Source organism: Phyllobates terribilis, unplaced genomic scaffold (genome assembly GCF_046119375.1).
Source record: "Phyllobates terribilis strain yellow unplaced genomic scaffold, ASM4611937v1 Scaffold_4__5_contigs__length_816908805, whole genome shotgun sequence".
Lineage (NCBI taxonomy): Eukaryota > Metazoa > Chordata > Amphibia > Anura > Dendrobatidae > Phyllobates > Phyllobates terribilis.
This window is the reverse complement of record NW_027362764.1, coordinates 134,854,430-134,875,645: the sequence shown is the minus strand read 5'-3', so window position 1 is coordinate 134,875,645 and position 21,216 is coordinate 134,854,430. Positions and strand designations below refer to the sequence as shown.

General features: G+C 41.9%; 1 protein-coding gene across 2 annotated transcripts in view; it reads right to left on the bottom strand.

Annotated features, from left to right (window-relative positions):
* RAPGEF5 (Rap guanine nucleotide exchange factor 5) overlaps window positions 1-20,806 on the bottom strand; it is a 372,046-nt gene extending 351,240 nt beyond the window's left edge. The window contains exon 1 of one of the 2 annotated variants that reach the window (XM_073677776.1): window positions 20,330-20,806. In XM_073677776.1, the coding sequence (XP_073533877.1) occupies window positions 20,330-20,566 (237 nt within the window). In that variant the 5' untranslated portion in view covers window positions 20,567-20,806. The remainder of the gene's footprint in view (window positions 1-20,329) is intronic. The other variant, XM_073677777.1, reaches the window with a different exon arrangement.
* Between the last annotated feature and the right edge of the window lie 410 nt (window positions 20,807-21,216).

Genomic DNA, 21,216 nt, shown 5'->3' with positions numbered 1-21,216 from the left:
TGAATTGCCAGAAATTCAGTCAGTAACTCTTGATTGTACTGCTAGTCTACAAAGTATCCAATTAACAGTTATATGTTGTTAGCTTATGACACTTGGGTTACACGCTATCCTTACTTGCGAATTCATCTGCATTGTGAAAGGCAACGGTTTACAACCTCTCCTAAACTACTGTCTCAAATCATTGAGTAGTACAGAAGTACAGATACAACACTGTCCTCATAGTCTGATACTTTCTACTTAAAAGGGTTGCCTACAAAAAGTATGCGTTATGATCTGCAACATGTACTAAGGAAAGAAAGGGGAAAGCTGTCCCTACAATAAGACTAAGCTGAATTCCTACGATGTAGCGGGCTGCCTGTTCCTAGCGAACGGACCCACCTTAGTCCTCGGCTAGTCTGAACGAAGACCTATAGAATAAAGGAAGGAGTCCCTAAAAGGACTAAGGACTGGAACAAAAATGGGACACCACCTGAACAGAGAAAGTTGTTGCAGAACACAAAAAGACAAACTGACAAAAAGGTACTAGAGGTCCCAGAAGGACCAAGCGAACTGACAGAGATAGGCACCGAAGCACCTGGCTAGAAAAACAGTCAAACAACACTGAAGTCCAGCACAGCCAAAAGGGCGGAGCTGGAATATAAAGGCAGATGGTCACGTGACCGCAACAAGATGGAAAAAACAAACAGGAGGGTTCTAACAGTACCCCCTCTTTTATGAGGATCCTCCAGGCCTATCTGGAAACCTCCTGTGGAAAGCTCTAACAAGCCTAGGAGCAGAGACATCATCAGCCCTTACCCAGGAGTTATCTTCAGGACAAAAACCCTTCCAGGAGACAAGATACTGTAATCTCCCTCTATGCCATCTAGAATTCAGGATACGAGAAATTTCATATTTGCCATCTTCCACCACAGGAGGAACTGTGACAGTGGCATCCCTATCTTATACATCAGCCTTTTTCAACAAGGAAACATGAAACACAGGATTAATCTCCTGAACAGAGAAAGTTGTTGCAGAACACAAAAAGACAAACTGACAAAAAGGTACTAGAAGTACCAGAAGGACCAAGCGAACTGACAGAAAGGCACCGAAGCACCTGGCTAGAAAAACAGTCAAACACTGAAGTCCAGCACAGCCAAAAGGGCGGAGCTGGAATATAAAGGCAGATGGTCACATGAGCGCAAAACACAAGATGGAAAAAACAAATAGGAGGGTTCTAACAGTATGTTGTTGGCTTACAAATATAATTTAATAAAATTCTATAATATAGTATAAAAGGGGTCATCCGGGCTCATGATGTTGCTAACCCATCTTTAGGGCGCAGTCACACGGCTGTATAAATCGCACCGAGATCAGAAGACAGTGCATGGACGGACCAGTGACTCTCCCGACCCGAGCCGGACAGCTGCATAGAAATACATGAAGCTGTCACACTCAGATCAGGAGAGCTGCCGGTCTGTCCGTGCACTTCGTTCCGATCTCGGTCTGATTTAGACACCCATCTGACTGCGCTCTTAGGATAAGTCATCAATTTCAGACTGATAATCACCCGCGAACACACTGATCTGTTGTTCTCAGGTCTGGAGACGCTTGGATATAACAGTGAATGGAGCTGTAATAGCATGGCTTTATTTAATGTGTAGTGGCCGCTACCAATAATTGCAGTTTAGTTCCTGATGAAATGAATAGGAGCGGAGCTGTAGTACCGGGAATAAACAGGACACAGTGGTTCGCTGTTCCAGCTCTGCTGATCTGTATTCAATATCATAAATCTGGATAATTCTTTGAACCTTTAATCTTGCTCTGTATGGGGCTTTAGCACCGATTCCGGGTTGCTGGAAGCTCTACTTCCAAGTTTGTTTTGATACAGCAGAGAGCTTCCTCCAACTCTGTTGGTTTGTGATCTGTCTGCCTTAGTTCAATAGCTAAGCCAGACTCTTTCCCCATCAGAGCCGATGCAGAAAGTGATAGATGAACAGAGCCACGAACCAGCCTCCTTCATCATATATTGAAACACACAGCCGAGCAAAGAGCACTCTCACTGTGCACGAACACCGAAGTGGAGCTTCCCAAAACTCGGAAGCAGCACAGAAATGACAATAAAGATATAGTATTCATAATTAAACTACATGATTAACTTGTATTACATTTTACTTTCAAACCAACAAAAAAATATTTTTAGGATCCTGAACAACCACTGTAAAGATAATGGATGAGGAGTACTATGCCAAATGTGGCTAAATTCTGCCACAATTTTTGTAAAAAAAAAACCTCTGCCTTGCAGTACATTTATTTTGTGTTTTACACACTTTCTGAAATTAAATTGATACAGGGAATGGCTTTACCAGAAAGGGGATTGCCCTGGACTTCTATGCACACAAAAAAGGTGTTAAAAATGTATGAGAAAAGTAGGTCAACTAATACGTGGTATAACCATAAAAATGGTATAAGCCAGGGTGATAAATCTGACTCAGTTTAAGACTGTCTAAAAGTTGTTAAAATTTACACCCCTACCCCTCTATGTTCACATCCAATTTCTCTAAAAAAATCCTGAGCATTTCTGCATCGTGGGCACATAGCCTAATACTAAGCAGTGGCTCATTGTAAAGTGTATTCACAGCGTTCTCACTAATCTGTAGGTTCAATTTCCTTTATTGCAGCAAAAAGGTAATACGTTTACCATTCTGTGAAATTACTAATAAGTGACATGTCATTTTCTATAAACGACATTTATTATGAAGCTCTTCATATGACTCTGCATGGTAATTAGTAATAGAGAAATATGTGGCAGGTATAAATTAATGTATAGAGAGCAGCAGGCAACCATAATTAACCAAACCATAGGCAAGACTCATGAGTCATAGTTCCAGCTCATTAGCAGCACTAATGTTTATTATACAGAACAGGATGATATATACTGTACATAGCCGGGGTAGGAGAGTACACGACTGAGGCTAGCCACAGAGACAGAAAAAGTGAAATTAAACAGGAAAACTAGGTTTTGATTCATAAGGAATAGTGATGAGCGAGCATGCATTCTTAACCCTTTCGGCAAGCACGCTCAGGTGCTCGCCGAGTATTTGCGGCATGCTCGGCATCGATGTTAGTGTCGCCGCGGCGGCATGTGTAGCAACAATGTCGAGCACGCCGCAAACACTCGTGCTCGCCGAAAGGGTTAACAATTCATGCTCGCGCATCACTAATCAGGAAGGGAAATTTAAAATGGCAATCACCCCTTCCAGTCCAATCATGTTATATAAGATACTAAAATGTAACTTTAGACCGGTTATTCTATGGGCAGTGCAGAGCTATTTTTTTTTTCTCGTGCCAATTTGCAGCAGCATGCTGTGATTGGCTCTGGAATTCAGATTACGTGCACCCATACTAGTCTATGAGTGCAAGTGAAACATTGGACTGCATTCAGATGTCATACGAGTGCAGTCCGACGTCCACGGACTCAGACAAAGGAGAAGATGGAGAAATTAAGTTTTCAGTCTACTCCACAATGGTAATATGATTCTTGCATGCCAGAGAATTGGATCACACCAAGATGAAAGAGTTTGAGCTGAGTGTCAATAGCATAATCGAGCCATTTTGCTCGCATGAGAGAATCATTGCTCGTGTAATCCCAGCCTCATCAGTAGGAATAGATGGCTTAATAATGATTCTACAGGGCGATTTTGGCCTTCACTCCCTTTGAACAGCCAAAGTTTGCTAGCTTTCACTGCTATATCACCGAACAATACAAGGGAATGGGGTCCTATTTTGACTAAGACAAGAAAGTTGCAAAAAATTAAGACATGGTTGGATTTTTTGCAACTTGTTCATCGAGGTCGCAGTGCCCTAGGGGGTCACAATGTGACAACATTCTCAAGCCAAGAGGACCTGTTAACTAAACCCACAATTCTATTTTGGTAAATATTTTCTTCCCTTATGTAATAACAATTCAGGAATATCTTTTCTTAGAACTCTGCTCTGCTTCCTCATTTATTAATCCAAGAAGTGTATAAAATTGACAACTGGGTGTCACCATTCTCTCTGTCGATAGCCTTGTCTCTAAATATTGTGATATTGACAGGACAGAGTCATAGTAAGTTAAGGCATCCACCATTGCCATAAAGAATGCTAACACTTAGTAGAAAATTTGGGATTAACTGAGTAATAAAAAGTGCAAGTAAACTTACAAGTGTCCCTTTTGGTTCCTGCAAACATCCTGTAAACTTTTTCATGACAGGCAATAATTATATGTATAATGCATTAGATTGTCAAGTAATATTTCTTTTTGCAGCAGCTTTCTAATCCGTGCGTATATCACTACCCATCTCAGGACTGTTTATCACCTTGTCACTATATGCTGCAGTGTGCAGAATGAAAAATGCAGCCGCTGCTCACGAGAGGCTCAAACTTGTGACCTCTAGAGTGTTACAATACAATGACTTTCATGGGAAATAATCCTTGACAGCTTCTCTAAAAAAAGGTTTGTGGGGGTGGGGAAGGGAGGTGCAGTGTTAGTGGGGGTGTAGAAACACAAAGATGCTTTCCATGAACTGTAACAGGAAATAAAAAAATAGGGCAATAAAGCGCTCACATAAGAAATTCATACATTTACATCACTACTTAAAGTTTCTTTTCATTGCACAAAAATTGGGCACAAAAATTGCGTTAGAATTAAAAGACAAAAAGAAAAAATACAAAGTGTATACTTCTCAAAAAAGAAAACTTCAGTTATCACTTGACTTTTGGGTACTAACACATAAGGAAGAAAACAATAGGTCTAAAAGTAGAAAAGGCATCTCATATTTACTTCCTTTACATCGCATGCACCTGGATAGATCAATAACAAGCTTGTTTTTCATTCTGAAGACAAACTGCAGGACTTCTAGAACAAACTGACTTCCTTCCATGTTTCCCCTTTGATCCCCATAAGGGCTACAAGAATGGTTATTGGCGGGGATACTTATTTTCCAGCAATCTGGGCACAGATGCTATGTTCTCTCTGTGTTTGTAGACTGTATTGCCAGGCTAATAAATAGAGTAACCCTAAGGACTTGGCTGACAGCTTCCCTCTAGCTGGGTCTCTCACTTCACGGCTCAAAAAAAGGAAGACTTTAAAAGGTGTTCTCAAATGTACAGTTTCCTGCTCCTAGATAGCCCTAAGAGACACATGCAGTATAACTATTTTCTTTCCTATATTAATCATTAGCAGTCACATGGGGCAATGCTGGAGATAAAGGAGGCATCAAGGACATGCTCTATTTTTAGGGGTTGTATCAGAAATGTAATTTATCAAACAATCCAAAAAACTGGTAATAACTTGCCGATCACCAAGTCACAAAGGAAGCCCCACAAACAATGAATGGAGGTGATGGATTCACATGGGACCATAGCGCCAGTGAAATAGGGCAACTCAGAGCCCCAGCTGTAGAGCCCACAGCATTTAGCAAATTATCCTGTGAATGGATGAAAACTCGCATTTAGGCCATGGCCCCGCTATCAGTATTTGGTCAGTATTCGGTCAGTATTTTCTCTCAGGAGTGGGAGCCAAAACCAGGAGTGGGTGATAAATGCAGAATTGGTGACTTGTTTCTATTATACCTTTTCTCTGATTGTTCCTCACCTGGTTTTGGCTCCCACTCCTGAGAAAAAAAAATACTGACTGAATACTGGTAGTGATACTGACTGAATACTGGTAGTGGGGCCGTGGCCCATGATACAACCCCTTTAATCTACTCTTATGATACAAAAAACAGTTAAGTTTACATATGTGCCCTACCATATCGTTACCTTTGCAAAGTTTTGGGAGATAAAACTACGTCTGCTTGTGCATTATTAGAAATTAGGACCCAGTCCTAAAGCTGCTTATGGGGCAATATTATAGAAAGGTAAAAAAAAATCCCTATTATGTTTTAATTTTTTTTTTTTTTATACATCAAGAACGTAGGAGATAGAAAAAAGAAAATTAGAAATCAGGGGATAATGATTTACAGACTATTCTGATGTAGATGTTCAAAGAAAAAAAATTTACACTACTAATTACCTTCCAGCTTAAAGGCCCCTAAACACATTGGACTAAAGTCAACTGAACCCCCCCAATATCAGCAGGATTGGCAAATAGTCTAATGCAGGGGTCCCCATCCTGTTGCTCGAGAGTCACATGTGGCTCACAGGCCTGTGATGTGTGGCTCACGGCTGTCTGCCAGCTGGGCACATTAGGACGAGGTGTAACAAACAGCCAGAGCAGATCTCTAGATGGTGACTTGTGTGTAGCCCTGCACAGAAGAGCAGATCTGATTGGGGGTAAGATAGGAAACCCTGGAGCTTAGCATACGGCCTTGGTGTGATTACAATGGAAAAGCTTCGGCTGTCATTATACTAGTAATGGGGGGCTCGGGTTGTCACTACTGTGAGTGGGGCAGAAGCTGGTTGTGGCTTGCAACCCTCTCTGAACTGAATGGAGCTCGCGACCCTGTTTCATAGCTGAATGTGACTCTCCAGGTCAGAAAGGTTGGGGACCTCTGGTCTGAGTATAGGGCCTCCCGACTCTCCCCTGACAGATAACAGGGGAGAGAAGGATCCGGCACAATGAATTTCCAATAGCCGAAGCTTTTGCTCTACGGGAGATAAGCTGCTGCCAGAGGAGACAGACAGCGGCCCTCTCATAGAGAGCACAGGAACGCTCGGCCGAACGAACCATTCCTGTGTATTGGGGAGTTGGGGGGAGATAACTGTTGGTTGACAGCCATCTAAAGTGCATGGGAGGCTTTAGCGACTCTTCAGATAGCTATAAGCTTGATTTAATCCTGACTTATTGGTGGGAGAGTTATTATTACAATCTTACATTTATACAGCTTGAAACTAGACCAGGCAGCCAGAAGATGCAATAAATTCCTCATGGTGGTGCACTGTGTAGTAAGGGACAAAAATGTCTAATCAAAATAAATCTGGCAAGGCATGTAATCCAGTTTTTTGGGGCATATTAAACCAGAATTTAGCTCAGTGAATCCCCCCCACTGCGTGCTGATGCCTTTCCCCTAATGTGCCTTGCACAACGCTGCTGAGCTCCTTATGCTTCTGCTTACGCTAATGATCTAAAAATGAGAGCTTCACTCCTTACCCATCACAGAGGGAAAGCAAAGCACGGCTTTCACTGATGGTAATCGGTGCTAATGTGATTCCTAAAAGAACTGAACAAATGATCTGTCATATTATCGGCTTAATGTAATGACAGACAATTTCACTACAGAAATCAACCCTAAAATAAAGGCATGTTTTATCATCATTAGCTGCGTCACTTGTAGCGTCTTACTCACGGGAACTGTGACTCTTCTGTCCCTTTCTCATACAGTATGTACAAAATAATACATCTTAAAACGAAGCATGAACTAGCGTACAATATGCCGTATTTAATTTCCAGACACTTCAAAAACGTTCACGCATGGCAGATTTTTACTAGAAATTACAGTTCAATATCTCATGTTTTTGCTGTGGATTTGAAGGCAAGAATTGGCATGAAATCTTTAAGTAATACTGCAAGTGTGGATTTTATAGAGGATTTTGTGCTATGTTCATATTGTATTTTTGCCCTATGTTTAGCTTGAACACCAGGAAAGCTCCTGACATACCTGCTAATGTCTCCTTAAGGCTCTATTACAGAACCAAGGGCAAAAAAATGTCTGAGATAGGTATGGAATAACATAGTAGACCATGCTAATTTATCATGCAGGATCCAGTTAATAATGTATCCGTTAAAAAAAAAAAAAATAAGTCTATGGCAGATGGATGCCACAGTTAGAAATCTATCGGAGCTTCTATTTAACATGCATCGGGAACTGTGGAGACACAGGGGTCTCCAGTGGGCAGAATACTACTCAGACAACACAGGGTGAGCGTAAAACAGTGTGGCAATAATTTATTGAACCAAACAGAAGATAACACATAGAAGAGTCCCAGCAATACACAAGATGGTGCAAAATTACAGAGTCTCACCCTTCCACTCACTCTCTGGGATTAAAGCTGCAGCGACTTCGGGGCTTCCAGGGCTGACTTCCCTCACCAGTGGCACCCCGCTTTTGGCGGGCACCCACAGAGAGGAGGTAACGACAAGCTTAAGAAGCTGACAGTCCATTGAGGTAGGTGGCCAGGAGACCGGAGGGTCCCAACCTGGCTTCTCCAAACATATCCATGGGATCAGGCGACCGGAGGGTCCCAACCTGGTTTCCCCAAATGTATCCATGGGTTCTGTGATAGTCAATGGAGCAGATCTGTTTTCCTCCAGCCAGGGCCGTGGTCCCTTAATCTGACATCCCGCAGAATCCAAATCTGTGTCCCTATTATTGGAACCATGTTGTCCTAGCTGTTGCTCTGGCAAGTCACTGATTCTTCTTGCAGAACGATAGAAAATCCCTTTTTCGATTTACATCCATGGCTCAGGTTATCATCCACAGGTCTGTATTATTATTATTTTTTTTTTTGTTATGGGGAATATTAGATATACTACTACTACTGCTCCTCTTCTGTCTCCCTAGGTCATGGGGAACACTAGATGAATCTCTAAATAAAAGCTGCAGCAAGAGAGACACTGGAAGAAGATTTATATGTTGATTTCTCAGTGGAGTAAACAGAAACGGTTATCTGTAATGTGTTATACATAACCATATATTGGCTTGTTAACTTGTGTTGCCCCTGAAGAGCCGCTACGACAGTTGATGGCGAAACGCGTAGGGCATTAAGCATTTTTCGGGCATTAATAATTTTTCATCTGAATGGATGGTTATAGTTGAAATTGGGTAACTAGGCATCTTCCTTTGAGTGGATGGTTATAGATATATGTCATACTGAAAATCATCTAACCAATATACTACTTGTTTAGGTATACCTAGGAGAGTATAGGCTGAGCTCGGACAATATGACTACTAACAGTAGATGGGAGGCTGAACCATGATTATAACCTAGGTTATAGGTTGGGGGGTGGGGGAGGGGGGAATCTGTTTGAATGGTAATTAGTGTACAACATTTAGTCTGTGGGTCAGGTTTTTTTTTTTTTTTTTTTTTGCACAATTGTTTGGTATGTTTTTAACTTTATACCTTAATAAATATATAATTTTAAAATGTTTTCCCTTTAGTTTATACATCCCAACCTGGCTACCCCAAACATCTCCATGGGACCAGGCGACCGGAGGGTCCCAACCTGGTTTCCCCAAATGTATCCATAGGTTCTGTGATAGTCAATGGAGCAGATCAGTTTTCCTCCAGCCAGGGCCGTGGTCCCTTAATCTGACATCCCGTAGAATCCAAATATGTGTCCCTATTATTGGAACCATGTTGTCCTAGCTGTTGCTCTGGCAAGTCACTGATTCTTCTTGCAGAATGATAGAAAATCCCTTTTTCGATTTACATCCGTGGCTCGGGTCATCTTCCACAGGTCTGGGGGGAGGGGGGCAGGTGGCAGGAGCTCATGTCTCATTGTTTGAGCATTTAATCAATTTGCATAGTTTGTCCTCCATTGCTCTGCAGCTCAACAAACTAGCTGGCCTGGTACAATATGTAATCAGCATATTAGCAAACATCATTGTTCCATGGCCCCGAGTCCCTGTCCTCCAGAGATAACAGACAATAAGTAGCAGTAAATATCAACTCAAGTGTCAACATCTAGGCTTATACAAATAATATCCTGTGCTTCTTGATCAACCAAAGAAAGACACTTAAATTCAAAAGTCAACAAAGATAATAGCGTATTTCTCCTGGCCTACTGAATTTACATCTGGATAATTAAGAATAAATGCTGTGTCGTCACAGGTACTTTTCCCAGTATATCTGTTAAGTTGAGTGAACATAGCCTTAGTATTTGTATTGCAAGTGGTACATAAAATCTGAGGCAGGTAGGACATTCCATATCCAATGGAGAGGTCATATTAGAAGCCAATACTTTAAGCGGCTGGTCATAAGTGGTCAAATAAGCATTTCTAGTGCCTAGAAATTTGCAGAAAGAAAATCTTAGTCTCTGGCTACTACAAAATAATAATTTTTCCTGAAGTGCCTTATAGGGGTTATCCGACACCATCCAGAGCCACTGGAAGTGAGTGGTGCCAATAATGATACGACCCCGCACATCTGTCGAGATGTGTGCATGATCGGGAGGTATCTCACATGTGTCCTATTGTACTGGACCAGAAACATGCACGATAACCGACAATCATGCACATGTTTCAGGAGTTGAGTGGTGTGGTAATATCATGGGTACTGCTTACTTTCGATGCAAAAGTGAGGGACTCCGAATGGCGCCAGATAATTCCTTTAAAGGGGAATTGAAGGCTACAGCTCCCGTGACTTAGGTCACAAAGGAGAAAATATGTATATTATTTTCAACTCCTATTGGGGTAAAGGTCATCATGGTAATTATTCTCATAGATATTTATTAGTATTAAACCCCTTAACTACTAGTCTAGTGTACTTAGAAAAAAATTCCTTATAATTTTGATAATTTAGGATAGTGAAAGGATTAATTAAAAGCTAGGGTCCACTGGGTTCAAGCTTCTTGCTGATGCCTGGAGGGTGTTCACCCTCCACTTTCTGCCTGACATTCGTACACTGATGAAGTATTGTGGAGGGAGAAGGATCTGATGCTGCCTGACCGACTGCACTGCAAAACACCCTCACCGCCACACACCCACTAATGCTCCATCTGATTTGGAAGTCTCAGATTCAAAATCAAATCACTTATAAGCATTAACTTCAGAGTATCAATTATCTGGAATACCTTGAAAAAGTAGTCATGCAAACTCGTGGAAAACTTGTCATCACACACAAGCACATGATCAGTCACAACAGGATATGAGCGGAAATACTCCGTGCACAAAGATTTAGAGATGAGCAACACAATTTAATATTCACCTATAAAGAAGTTATAGTTTGACAACTTTCCAGTGTGGTTTGCAAAAAAAATGTAACTGTAAATTACTTCACATAGCATATGTTTTCATATACAAGTATTATATGTTGTAACAACTCTGCTATTAAAATATCACCTAGCTAAATCCTATTGTCATCTGCAGAGCTCAGCATTCATTAACTATTATATTTTTAACAAAATGCTTTACCAATTCTCTGCTCTTGGATAATCTAAAAAAGGTTGGAAAATCTCGTTTAACCAGTGATAATATACCGCATTTTTCGGACTATAAGACGCACCGGACCATAAGACGCACCTAGCTTTTAGAGGAGGAAAATTAAAAAAAAAAATTAAAGCAAAAAATGTGGTCATGATGCACTTTTAAGGGGGAGGGGGTCTTCTGCTGACACTGGTATAGGGGTAATGTCCCCCAATTCTGACAATATCCCCCATCCTGGTATATATGCCCCCCCTTCCCTATCCTGGTATGCCTGGCATCCCTCCATCCTGGTATGCATGGCACCCCTCCATCCCTATCCTGGTATGCATGGCACCCCTCATCCCTATCCTGGTATGCATGGCACCCCTCATCCCTATCCTGGTATGCATGACACCCCTCATCCCTATCCTGGTATGCATGACACCCCTCATCCCTATCCTGGTATGCATGGCACCCCTCATCCCCATCATGCTGCACATAAAAAAAAATAAACACTCCTACTCACCTCTCTTCTCTCCTCCAGCGCTGCGTCCGGTCTGCCTGCACTGATCTCTCCATGTGAGCCGCGCGTGACGTCACTGCCATGCGCGGCTCACAAGGAGAGATCAGCTGCCAGAAGTCACTGCTCCCCACACCGGGCCTGTGTGCGCGGGGAGCAGTGACTTCACTCTCCTTCATAGCCGGCACACAGCGGAGCCGCGCTGCAGCTGCTGCCGGCTATCTAGTGTGCCCGCTCGTTAAAGGGAATGAATATTCACCCCCTCCCCACGCCCATGGGCGTGGAGAGAGGTTGAATATTCATACCCTTTAACAGAGGGCACAGGCGATTCCGGCAGCCTCAGGAGCCGCAGCGCGGCTACACTGTGCGCTGCTATTAAGGAGCATGAATATTCAGCCTAAATTCCTGCACCATCTCTTGGCAGGTAAAATGTTGCGTAAAATAGGAGTGCTTTTTTACATGCATTTTTGGTGCTGATTTTTCTCCACTTATTAGTATGGGTGAAATCTGCATCAAAAACACTGAAAGAATTGACATACGGTAGATTTAAATCTGCAAGTCAAAAATAAGCAACATGTGCATGAGACTTCAGGATTGTAATTCACTTTTCTAGCATCAGGAGACCCTTCAGGTTTTGCGACAAATCTGTGCAGAAAAAAAAAAACACAATAAATCTGAGACAAATCTGCAATGTGTGCAAAGGTCCCAAGGAGGAACATGGGGAGCTGGAGCACATGAATATGGGGAACTCCTGAGCATACGCACATCATTGAGAGGACTGTGCTCAGCTCAATCTGCAACTAATAAAGTCTAATTTTATTAAATTGACATCATGTAGACAAATGACAAAGCATTGAAAAAAGAGGAGGCAGTAGAAACCTGGTGTCAGATTCCCTTTATAAATTGGGAGCTTCTTGGAGAAGGAGAACATAGCCATAATTCATTTTTGTAGAGGTTCCAAATGACTTGGCTACAGAAATAACGTTTTCAACTTATTCTTCAAGAGTCTGTCTTTATAGCTGGCGACAGATGTCGACACTTCGCCTCTTTAAATAGAGTATCTTCGGTGCACATATGAACATGCATCGTTTGCATTATTTGTTCCCTGAGGTAGAAAGATAATCCGTGACAATGATGAAAACGCTGATTTCTTGCACATCCATTATAGTTTTATTATTTAAAGGTCCATTTCCAATATTTAAAGCCGTGCAGTACACGTCTAGAAGTGCCATAATGAGAGACAATGACATTTATCAAACAAAGATGCATCAGAAACGTGACAACGTGGGCTGATTTTTAGCTTGTTTTAAAACAAAGATACAATAAAGGCACGCTCACAGTACACAATACTTTATGGGAGAATAAATCAAGACTTGGCATTTTAAACCCCAGTCTTAATCCTAGATGCGCACAGCTATTAATGAATTTGGTGCATGTTTTAGCTGCCGTGCAGCAGAGAGAGAAATGTCCTTGACTCGAGTACATAGCTAATACAATTTATACCACTTTTGTGTAGTGAATTAAAGTGAATATGCGAGGCTGGGCAAGGACACGGAAAGTGCTGCTAATATCTGGAGATGCGGTAAAAACGCCAAAATTTGTAAAAATTTTGCACATTACTCGCTGCTCGAAAATTCGGACTCATGTACACCTACTTTATGGAGAAAGGGGTTAGATGAATTAGCCCCACAATGGTTAGAGCATATTTATTGCGTACTGGCATCATTTTTTATAAAATGGTAACGACAGTGTAACAAGCTTCGTCTAGCAGGTTATAAAATGTGACAAATTTATTACGCAGCATGCTTTATTTTGATATATTCGACCAAACACTATTCCTATGTAAGATCTAATTCTGAGAACATTATTGAGCTATGATGTTCCTCAGTGAGTTGTTCTACTATCTTAAAGGGTTTTTCCCCTGAACAAAGTACATTTTAATCAATAGATCTTGGAATAATAATAAGATCCACAATTGGATGTATTTAAATAAAATGTTCCTGTGCTGAGATAATCTTATAAATGTGCCCCTGCTGTGTACTGTGTAATGGCTGTGTCTGACCGTACAGGAACATGGTCTGATCATACCACATCTCCTGGGCAGGGGAGGGAAGATAAAGAGTATACAGACATTACAGCAGGGGATCACAGCTGATTCTTTTTGTGAGATACAACATTTCCTTCATAGAAAGCAGCATTTGTGATCTCATGCAGTAACAAGAATCCATCCATCTGATCTTTGCTTTTGGAAAAAAAATTACCACTGGTTGGTATTTGATATATTAGGACCAATATTTTAATATGTAACGATTAAAGTGAAGTAGATTTATATCAAGAATCGGGCATTGGAAGCGTTACTGCAGCCATGTATGTATGTTTTACTATGAAACTCAGCAGAATTTCAGATAAGCCGACCGGGCATTATAAAATTCAGTACTAGAAGTTGTTCTTCAGAGGCTTCTCCCTTCCTGCATGTGTATAGTGAGAGACCTGTCCGTTATGGGCAGCAGGGCATGGAGAAGCTTTTCCTATCATCCAAGACTCATGGTCCCTGACCAGCTAGCCAATGTACGCTTTCTCTGAAACACTGCAGCATTTCAGAGTAAAACACACACAACTACACTAACACAGCCCGTGTCTGACTCACGCTGCCCGTGGTTCAGGCAACATGAATCTTCTGTCATGTCCCCTTTTCAGCACATTATGCTCTGATCACACTAGTGTGTCTCCATATTATTCTTTTCAATCACTTACAAAAATAAATGAAGTTTTTGATGAAGTCCACACAGATTTCAATGCAATTTTTTTTGCTAGGCAGAGTAGGATAGCCTTCTACACTAGTCTAACCAGTCGTGTCCTATGAACCCTGTATTTTCATGTACAGCACCCTGGAATAAGTGCATTTTAAAATAAAAAAATAAAAAAGCAGATGCTCCAATTCTCATTTACCCTATTAGGACACTTTTGCTTTTTTATGTGCCTATTTTTGCGGAAACTGAATGCATAATCTACGTTTTTTTATTACAGATTAAATTGTAGTAAATTACCTGAACACATGTATCAAACAGGTACAAATGAATCATTTTAGCCTAGACACATGTAATTTGTGACATTTTTCTGATACAATTGTAATTTTCTAATTTATTTAATTTGATAAGTGTTCCCCCGTATGTCTACAGTATTCTATATTTTTTATTATTATTTCTATGCCACCAAGATAACCCAGAATCATGTACACATCTATTGACATGTTGCCCTTTTTGGATTTGAACCCACGGCCCTAGTGTAGAAACACATCAGAACTAATCACTGAACCGACCAGTTCACACTTCACTACCTATCAATTACAAACCCTTTTACTTTTTAAGTAAAGGGAAAAAAAAAAAAAAAACACACACGACAGTAAGTGGGTTATACTGACAAATGTATCCATTACGCTGTTAATATACTACAAGAGGATGCTGATCTAGTTACCAGTGTAGCATCCCAGATAAACTAGTTGTGTCACACAAAGGTAATTTATCATAGGTCCTTTGAGATTACATTAGCTAGAGTCAGCTCAAATTACAGCTCAAGGGGAAAAAAAAATTCTACAATTCAAGACATATTCTGTGTAACTCATTCTCTACATATTGTAAGCAATAATGTCCATATACAGTAAAGTCTTATTAATGGGGGTTTATGGTTTCAGAAAACCCCTGTCCCCCAGCTGCAGTTTGTTTTAAAATAAACTAACGATTCTTTTCTCAGTCTCCCCGGGTCCAGAACGAAGTCTCTGCAATTGCTCCCAATGCCTGTTATTGTCTGTCTGTCCTGCGGACGTCACATTGATAGCACTGCAGGCAATCAGTGGGCTGAACATCTTTGCTTGAGGAGACAGTACAAGCCACCACTTAGCTCACTGATTGACTGCAGCATTGTCACCGTGAGACAATAACAGACCCAGGGAGAGTGAGTAAAGCGCAAACTCTGCCTGGCATCAAGGGTTATCTAAATCTGGAATATCCCTTTAAACATGTAACAGAAAATTATATTATATACACACACAATGGTTGATTACTTGTTACTTTTCTCTGTTGTAAAATCAAATCAAAGTGTTGAATAATAAAAAAAAACACATACATATACATCCTGCTTGGTATGCTTTGTTGGATGGCATTTTATGAAAGATATTCTCAACCAAAAAATTTTGTAAATTAAGACAGTAGCATCCTATGGCAGCACAAGTGTGGCACATATCATCCCTTCAATCCTATACAGAGATGATTCATATAATGGCGCTAATACTGTTCCACTATAGCTAGGTAAAGCTTGGCATACACAACCTGACACTACAGCCCAATATCAGAACTAGAATGGGAGTTATAATTTATAGGCCGGCTATCACTCTCATCTAATAGATTCTCTAACATGTTGGTAAATCATATTGTTCTACCTAGCAGTGCTACTGAGGACAGAAAATACATGTCTGACTGCAGATGTGGCAGGGAAAAAAGCAACAGACATGATGGATTTCAATGCTGATCCTTTGTTCTGATGACCCGCAAGAGGGATCTGGCTGCAGCTTATTCCATTCTCTCCATGTTTCGGGTTCACCATAAACCCAGTAAATTCCAAATTAGCAATCTGCATGTTTAGAAGTGTGTACGGAAACCCACACAACCACAGGGAGAACATACAAACTCCAAGCAGATATTGCCATAGGTCAGATTCAACCGGTACAATTGCCAACCACTGAGCTAGAACATGCTCAACCCAGAACCTTAAAGGGGTTTTCCCAAGAACAAAAGTTCATTTTAATAATTGTCTGTGTCTGACCGTGTACGGCACATACCACAGCTCCTGGGCAGGGGAGGAAGCAAAAGACACTACAGACATTACAGCAGGGGTTCGCAGAGGGTTCATTTTGTGAGGTAAAATACTTCACTGCCTGTCTTTAAACAATATTTTACCTCACAAAATGAACCCTCTGTGATCCCCTGCTGTCCTGTCTGTATACTCTTTTGCTTGCTCCCCTGCCCAGGAGTTGTGGTATGATCAGACCATATCCCGTACACGGTCAGACACAGCCATGGATTAAAATGAACTTTTGTTCGTGGGAAATCCCCTTTAAGGTTATGTGCGCATGATCAGGATTTGCTTGCAGACATTTCTGCAGCGTTTCTGCAAGGTTCTGCACCTCTTGGCAGCAAAAACAATGCTGAAATTCCGCAGCGTTTTCGATGAATTTTCATGCATTTTGCCTGCGGATTTGCCATGCATTTTTTCCAATGCATTGTATAGGAAAAATGCAGACAAAAACGCAAAAAGAATGGACATGCTGCTTCTTTTAATGCACATGAAATTCTGTAAGGAAAAATCCTGATTATGTGCACTGATCTGCAAAATCTCATAGAAAATGCTGGGATAAAGTTTGCAGTGCATTTTTTGGGCCATTCCGCGCAGATTTACCAAATCAAAAAAGGATCGCATGCACATAGCCTAAAGTAAGGCTATGTGCCCACGATGCAGAAAATTTCTGCATCATTTCTGCATCTCCCTGGCAGAAAAAAACGCATGCGGATTGACAAGCGCTTTCCAGGCGATTTTAGCATCACTTGGAAAGTGCTTGACAACTAGGTCACACTATATAAATCCATGCAACCGGCATGGATTTATATAGTGTGACCGTAAAAGAATGTTAAAAATAAAAAAATAAAGCTATACTTACCCTCCGATGGCCCGGCGTGTGCTGCCGCGTTCGTTCCTGGCTTGTTCCTGGCTACCGGGATATCGCGAGACACTGCGCTGAAGGGCCTGCGGTCACATGACTGTGACGTCACCGAAGGTCCTTCAGTCTTGCACGCAAGCAGAGGGAAGGAGACCGGGGGCCGTCGGAAGGTGAATATATCTTATTTTTTATTTTATTCTTGTTTTTACAGCTTTTTTATGGTACCTGGGTGTGGAGGAGAGTCCCATCTTCTCCACACTCGGGTACCATCCGCACATTAGAACGCGCCAATAACGCAAGTACAAATGCAGTCTTGCGGTATTGGCGCGTTCTAATGCAAGTCAATGGCGGCAAAAACGCCGCGTTTTCGCAAAATTAATGGACATGCTGCGGATTTTTGAACGCAGCATAAACGCTGCAGAAAAATCCGCAGCATGGGCACAGCACATGCGGATTATCATTGGGGAACATTGCTGCCCTTCTACCATGCGTTTTTAATGCGTTTCCACAGCTGCAAAAACGCTGCGGAAATGCATTAAAAACGCATCGTGTGCACACAGCCTTAGTCTGCAACTTCATGTATTAGGATCCTGAAATGCACAGGTTTACCAAAAGAAGGGATCCAACTAATGGGTAGCATATTCTGCTGGCGTAACCAGCCACTACTGTCATAGCACTGCTACTCCACGTTTCTGTATTTTCTATTATACTTTTCCTTTGATTGTTCAACTCCTGGTTTTGACTTAAAAATACTGATGTAAAATACTGACCAAATACTGAACATGGTAACCTGGCCTTACACTGTATTAGCTGCACAGGTATTACTTTAGTTGGCTGATCCCACTAGTAATCTACTACCAATGGTAGTAATGAAACCTACCATGGAGGGAAGAAGGACCCAACTAACTAAATTTTAGCTGGTCCAGCCTTCCCCCTCCCACACACACGCCTAGCATATACGGCATCAGCTCTTATGTTTGTGGCCACCTTTGGAACTAGTAATGACACTGTGCATTCTGCCAATGTAGATGCATTGTCTCATTTGTAGCAAAATTAATCATGCTGCTTTGGCACACAGACATAAATGAGATACCCGGCATTTGTATGGAGGATGATGGCCAGTGCATACATATATTGTGGAGCTGCACCAGTACATAAGACACCTGTACTTCGCCCACACACATGACCATAATAAATGAAAGATTACTTAGAATACTACATGTGTTCGAGATACAAATAAATACAATAGTGCAAGCAATGCTGTACACACCTGAAGCTCCATGAAAAATTCATAATCAATATATTCAAAGCGCATCACAATATATTATGTCTTGGCCACAAGTGATCGTTAAGAGCACTCATCAATAACAACTCTCCAATTACCCCATAGCTCTTGGATAGTAAAGGTCATTGTTACCAGGGCTTATTATTAAGGTTACATTGTAGTCAATTGTGGCATCTATAAGCTTTTACACTGGGATATTGCTTGTAGTGTAAATACACTGGAAATCTGGCAAAAATACAATAATTTGCTTTGAGTCCAATGTGAGAAAAGCGCAATACAGATATTTGTTGTCATTATATATTATATAATGCTTACAATGTAAATAACCTGGATGTGATCAAACCGAGTGCTGAAGAGACCACTGGTACTGGGTGCCAGGGTGTAATGCCCCCAGTGTAAACAAGCCGGCATATTGCATGTAGTGTAAATGCACTGATATACTGATTGTAATGCACGATACCAGATCTATGGGCACTGGCATGCTGCTCTAATCGTAAACTGACTAATAAATGGCTGCATTGGTTTATTGCTTGTAGTATATAGTGAGTGCACTGGGTACCCTGGCATATGGCTTGTAGTATACATTAGTATATGTTGGTATTGCTATGTTGCGCCCTAGCATAAATGAATATATTGCTGCCCCAGTATATGGCTTGTTATACTATGAATGACTTGAGCACCCTGGCATATGGTTTGTACTGTACAGTAAAGGACCTGGGAATTCATATATGGTTGGCACGATACAGTAAGTGCACTGGTTACTCTGACATATGGTTTTAGAGTACAATAGTTGACTGCACACCCTGGCATCAGGGTTTGGGGTATGGTAAATGACGTGGGCACTGGTATATACGGAGGGCACAATACAGTAAATGACGTGGGCACTGGTATATACGGAGGGCACAATACAGTAAATGACGTGGGCACTGGTATATACGGAGGGCACAATACAGTAAATGACCTGGGCACTGGTATATATGGATGTCACAATACAGTAAATGACCTGGGCACTGGTATATATGGAGGGCACAATACAGTAAATGACCTGGGCACAATACAGTAAATGACCTGGGCACTGGTATATATGGAGGGCACAATACAGTAAGTGACCTGGGCACTGGTATATATGGATGTCACAATACAGTGAATGACCTGGGCACTGCACTGGTATATATGGAGGGCACAATACAGTAAATGACCTGGGCACTGATATATATGGAGGGCACAATACAGTGAATGACCTGGGCACTGATATATATGGAGGGCACAATACAGTAAATGACCTGGGCACTGGTATATATGGAGGGCACAATACAGTAAATGACCTGGGCACTGGTATATATGGAGGGCACAATACAGTGAATGGCCTGGGCACTGATATATATGGAGGGCACAATACAGTGAATGACCTGGGCACTGGTATATATGGAGGGCACAATACAGTAAATGGCCTGGGCACTGGTATATATGGAGGGCACAATACAGTAAATGGCCTGGGCACTGGTATATATGGAGGGCACAATACAGTGAATGACCAGCATAACTTAGCACGGAGCTTGTACTTGCAGAACATGACCTGGGCACATTGGCATATGGCTTGTTGTGCAATCACGGGCATGTTGTGGGCAGTGTGCAGTCGCCGGCACCGTGCTGCTGCCCTCGGTGTATCTATCTGCAGCGCTCAGGATCCCGGTGCAGCGACACTGCAGGCAGCCATGTGTCTCACTCACCGGGACATTGGTGGCAGTGGCCGCCCCGGTCTCCTCCGTGTCGGATAAGGAGGGTGACGGTCCGTACACCGAGCTCCTTCTCCGCAGGGTCAGGCCGCTCCTCAGCAGGGACGGCAGCTCCCTCAGCTTGTGCTTCAGCTGCGCCTGCTGCTCCCTGACGCTCCTACTGCGGCTGAGCCCCGCGGTGCTGCTCTCTGAGGTGGGCTGCATCTTCCTGCTCACCTGCCCCACAGTCATACTGCTGCCGGGCACTGCGGGGACAGCATGGTCTCCTCTGCAGCCGCCGCCGTGCGGTGCTATGTGCGGTGCGCTGTGTGCGGGCTGCTCCCTCACCTCCCGCCTGTCATATACTCAGCACACAGCCGAGTGAGGAGGAGGAAATATCCGCATCACTGGCTGCTCCTGCCTGCACCAGCCACTTCCAAACAGCCCGGAGCGCGCTACCTGCATCTGCACATACTCCTCCTATCATCACACACAAATACGGTAGTGCGCACAGTGCAGGGGGCTGCAAATACGGTAGACTGCCTGGACATAGATCTGTATACATAAATACATACTATATGTCATGTGCATATATATCTGTATACATAAATACATACTATATGTCATGTGCATATATATCTGTATACATACCATGTGCATATCTTATACAGCACTGGCAAAAATTAAGAGACCACTGCAAAATTTTCATTTTCTCTGATTTTTCTCTTTATAGGTATATTTTTGAGTAAAATGTACATTGTTGTTTTATTCTATAAACTACTGACAACATGTCTCCGAAATTCAAAGCTAAAAATTTTGTATTTATTTGCATCAAATGATAAAGCGTCAAAATACTAAAAAGAAACAGTGCTTTCAGACCTGAAATTACTCATGTTTTAACT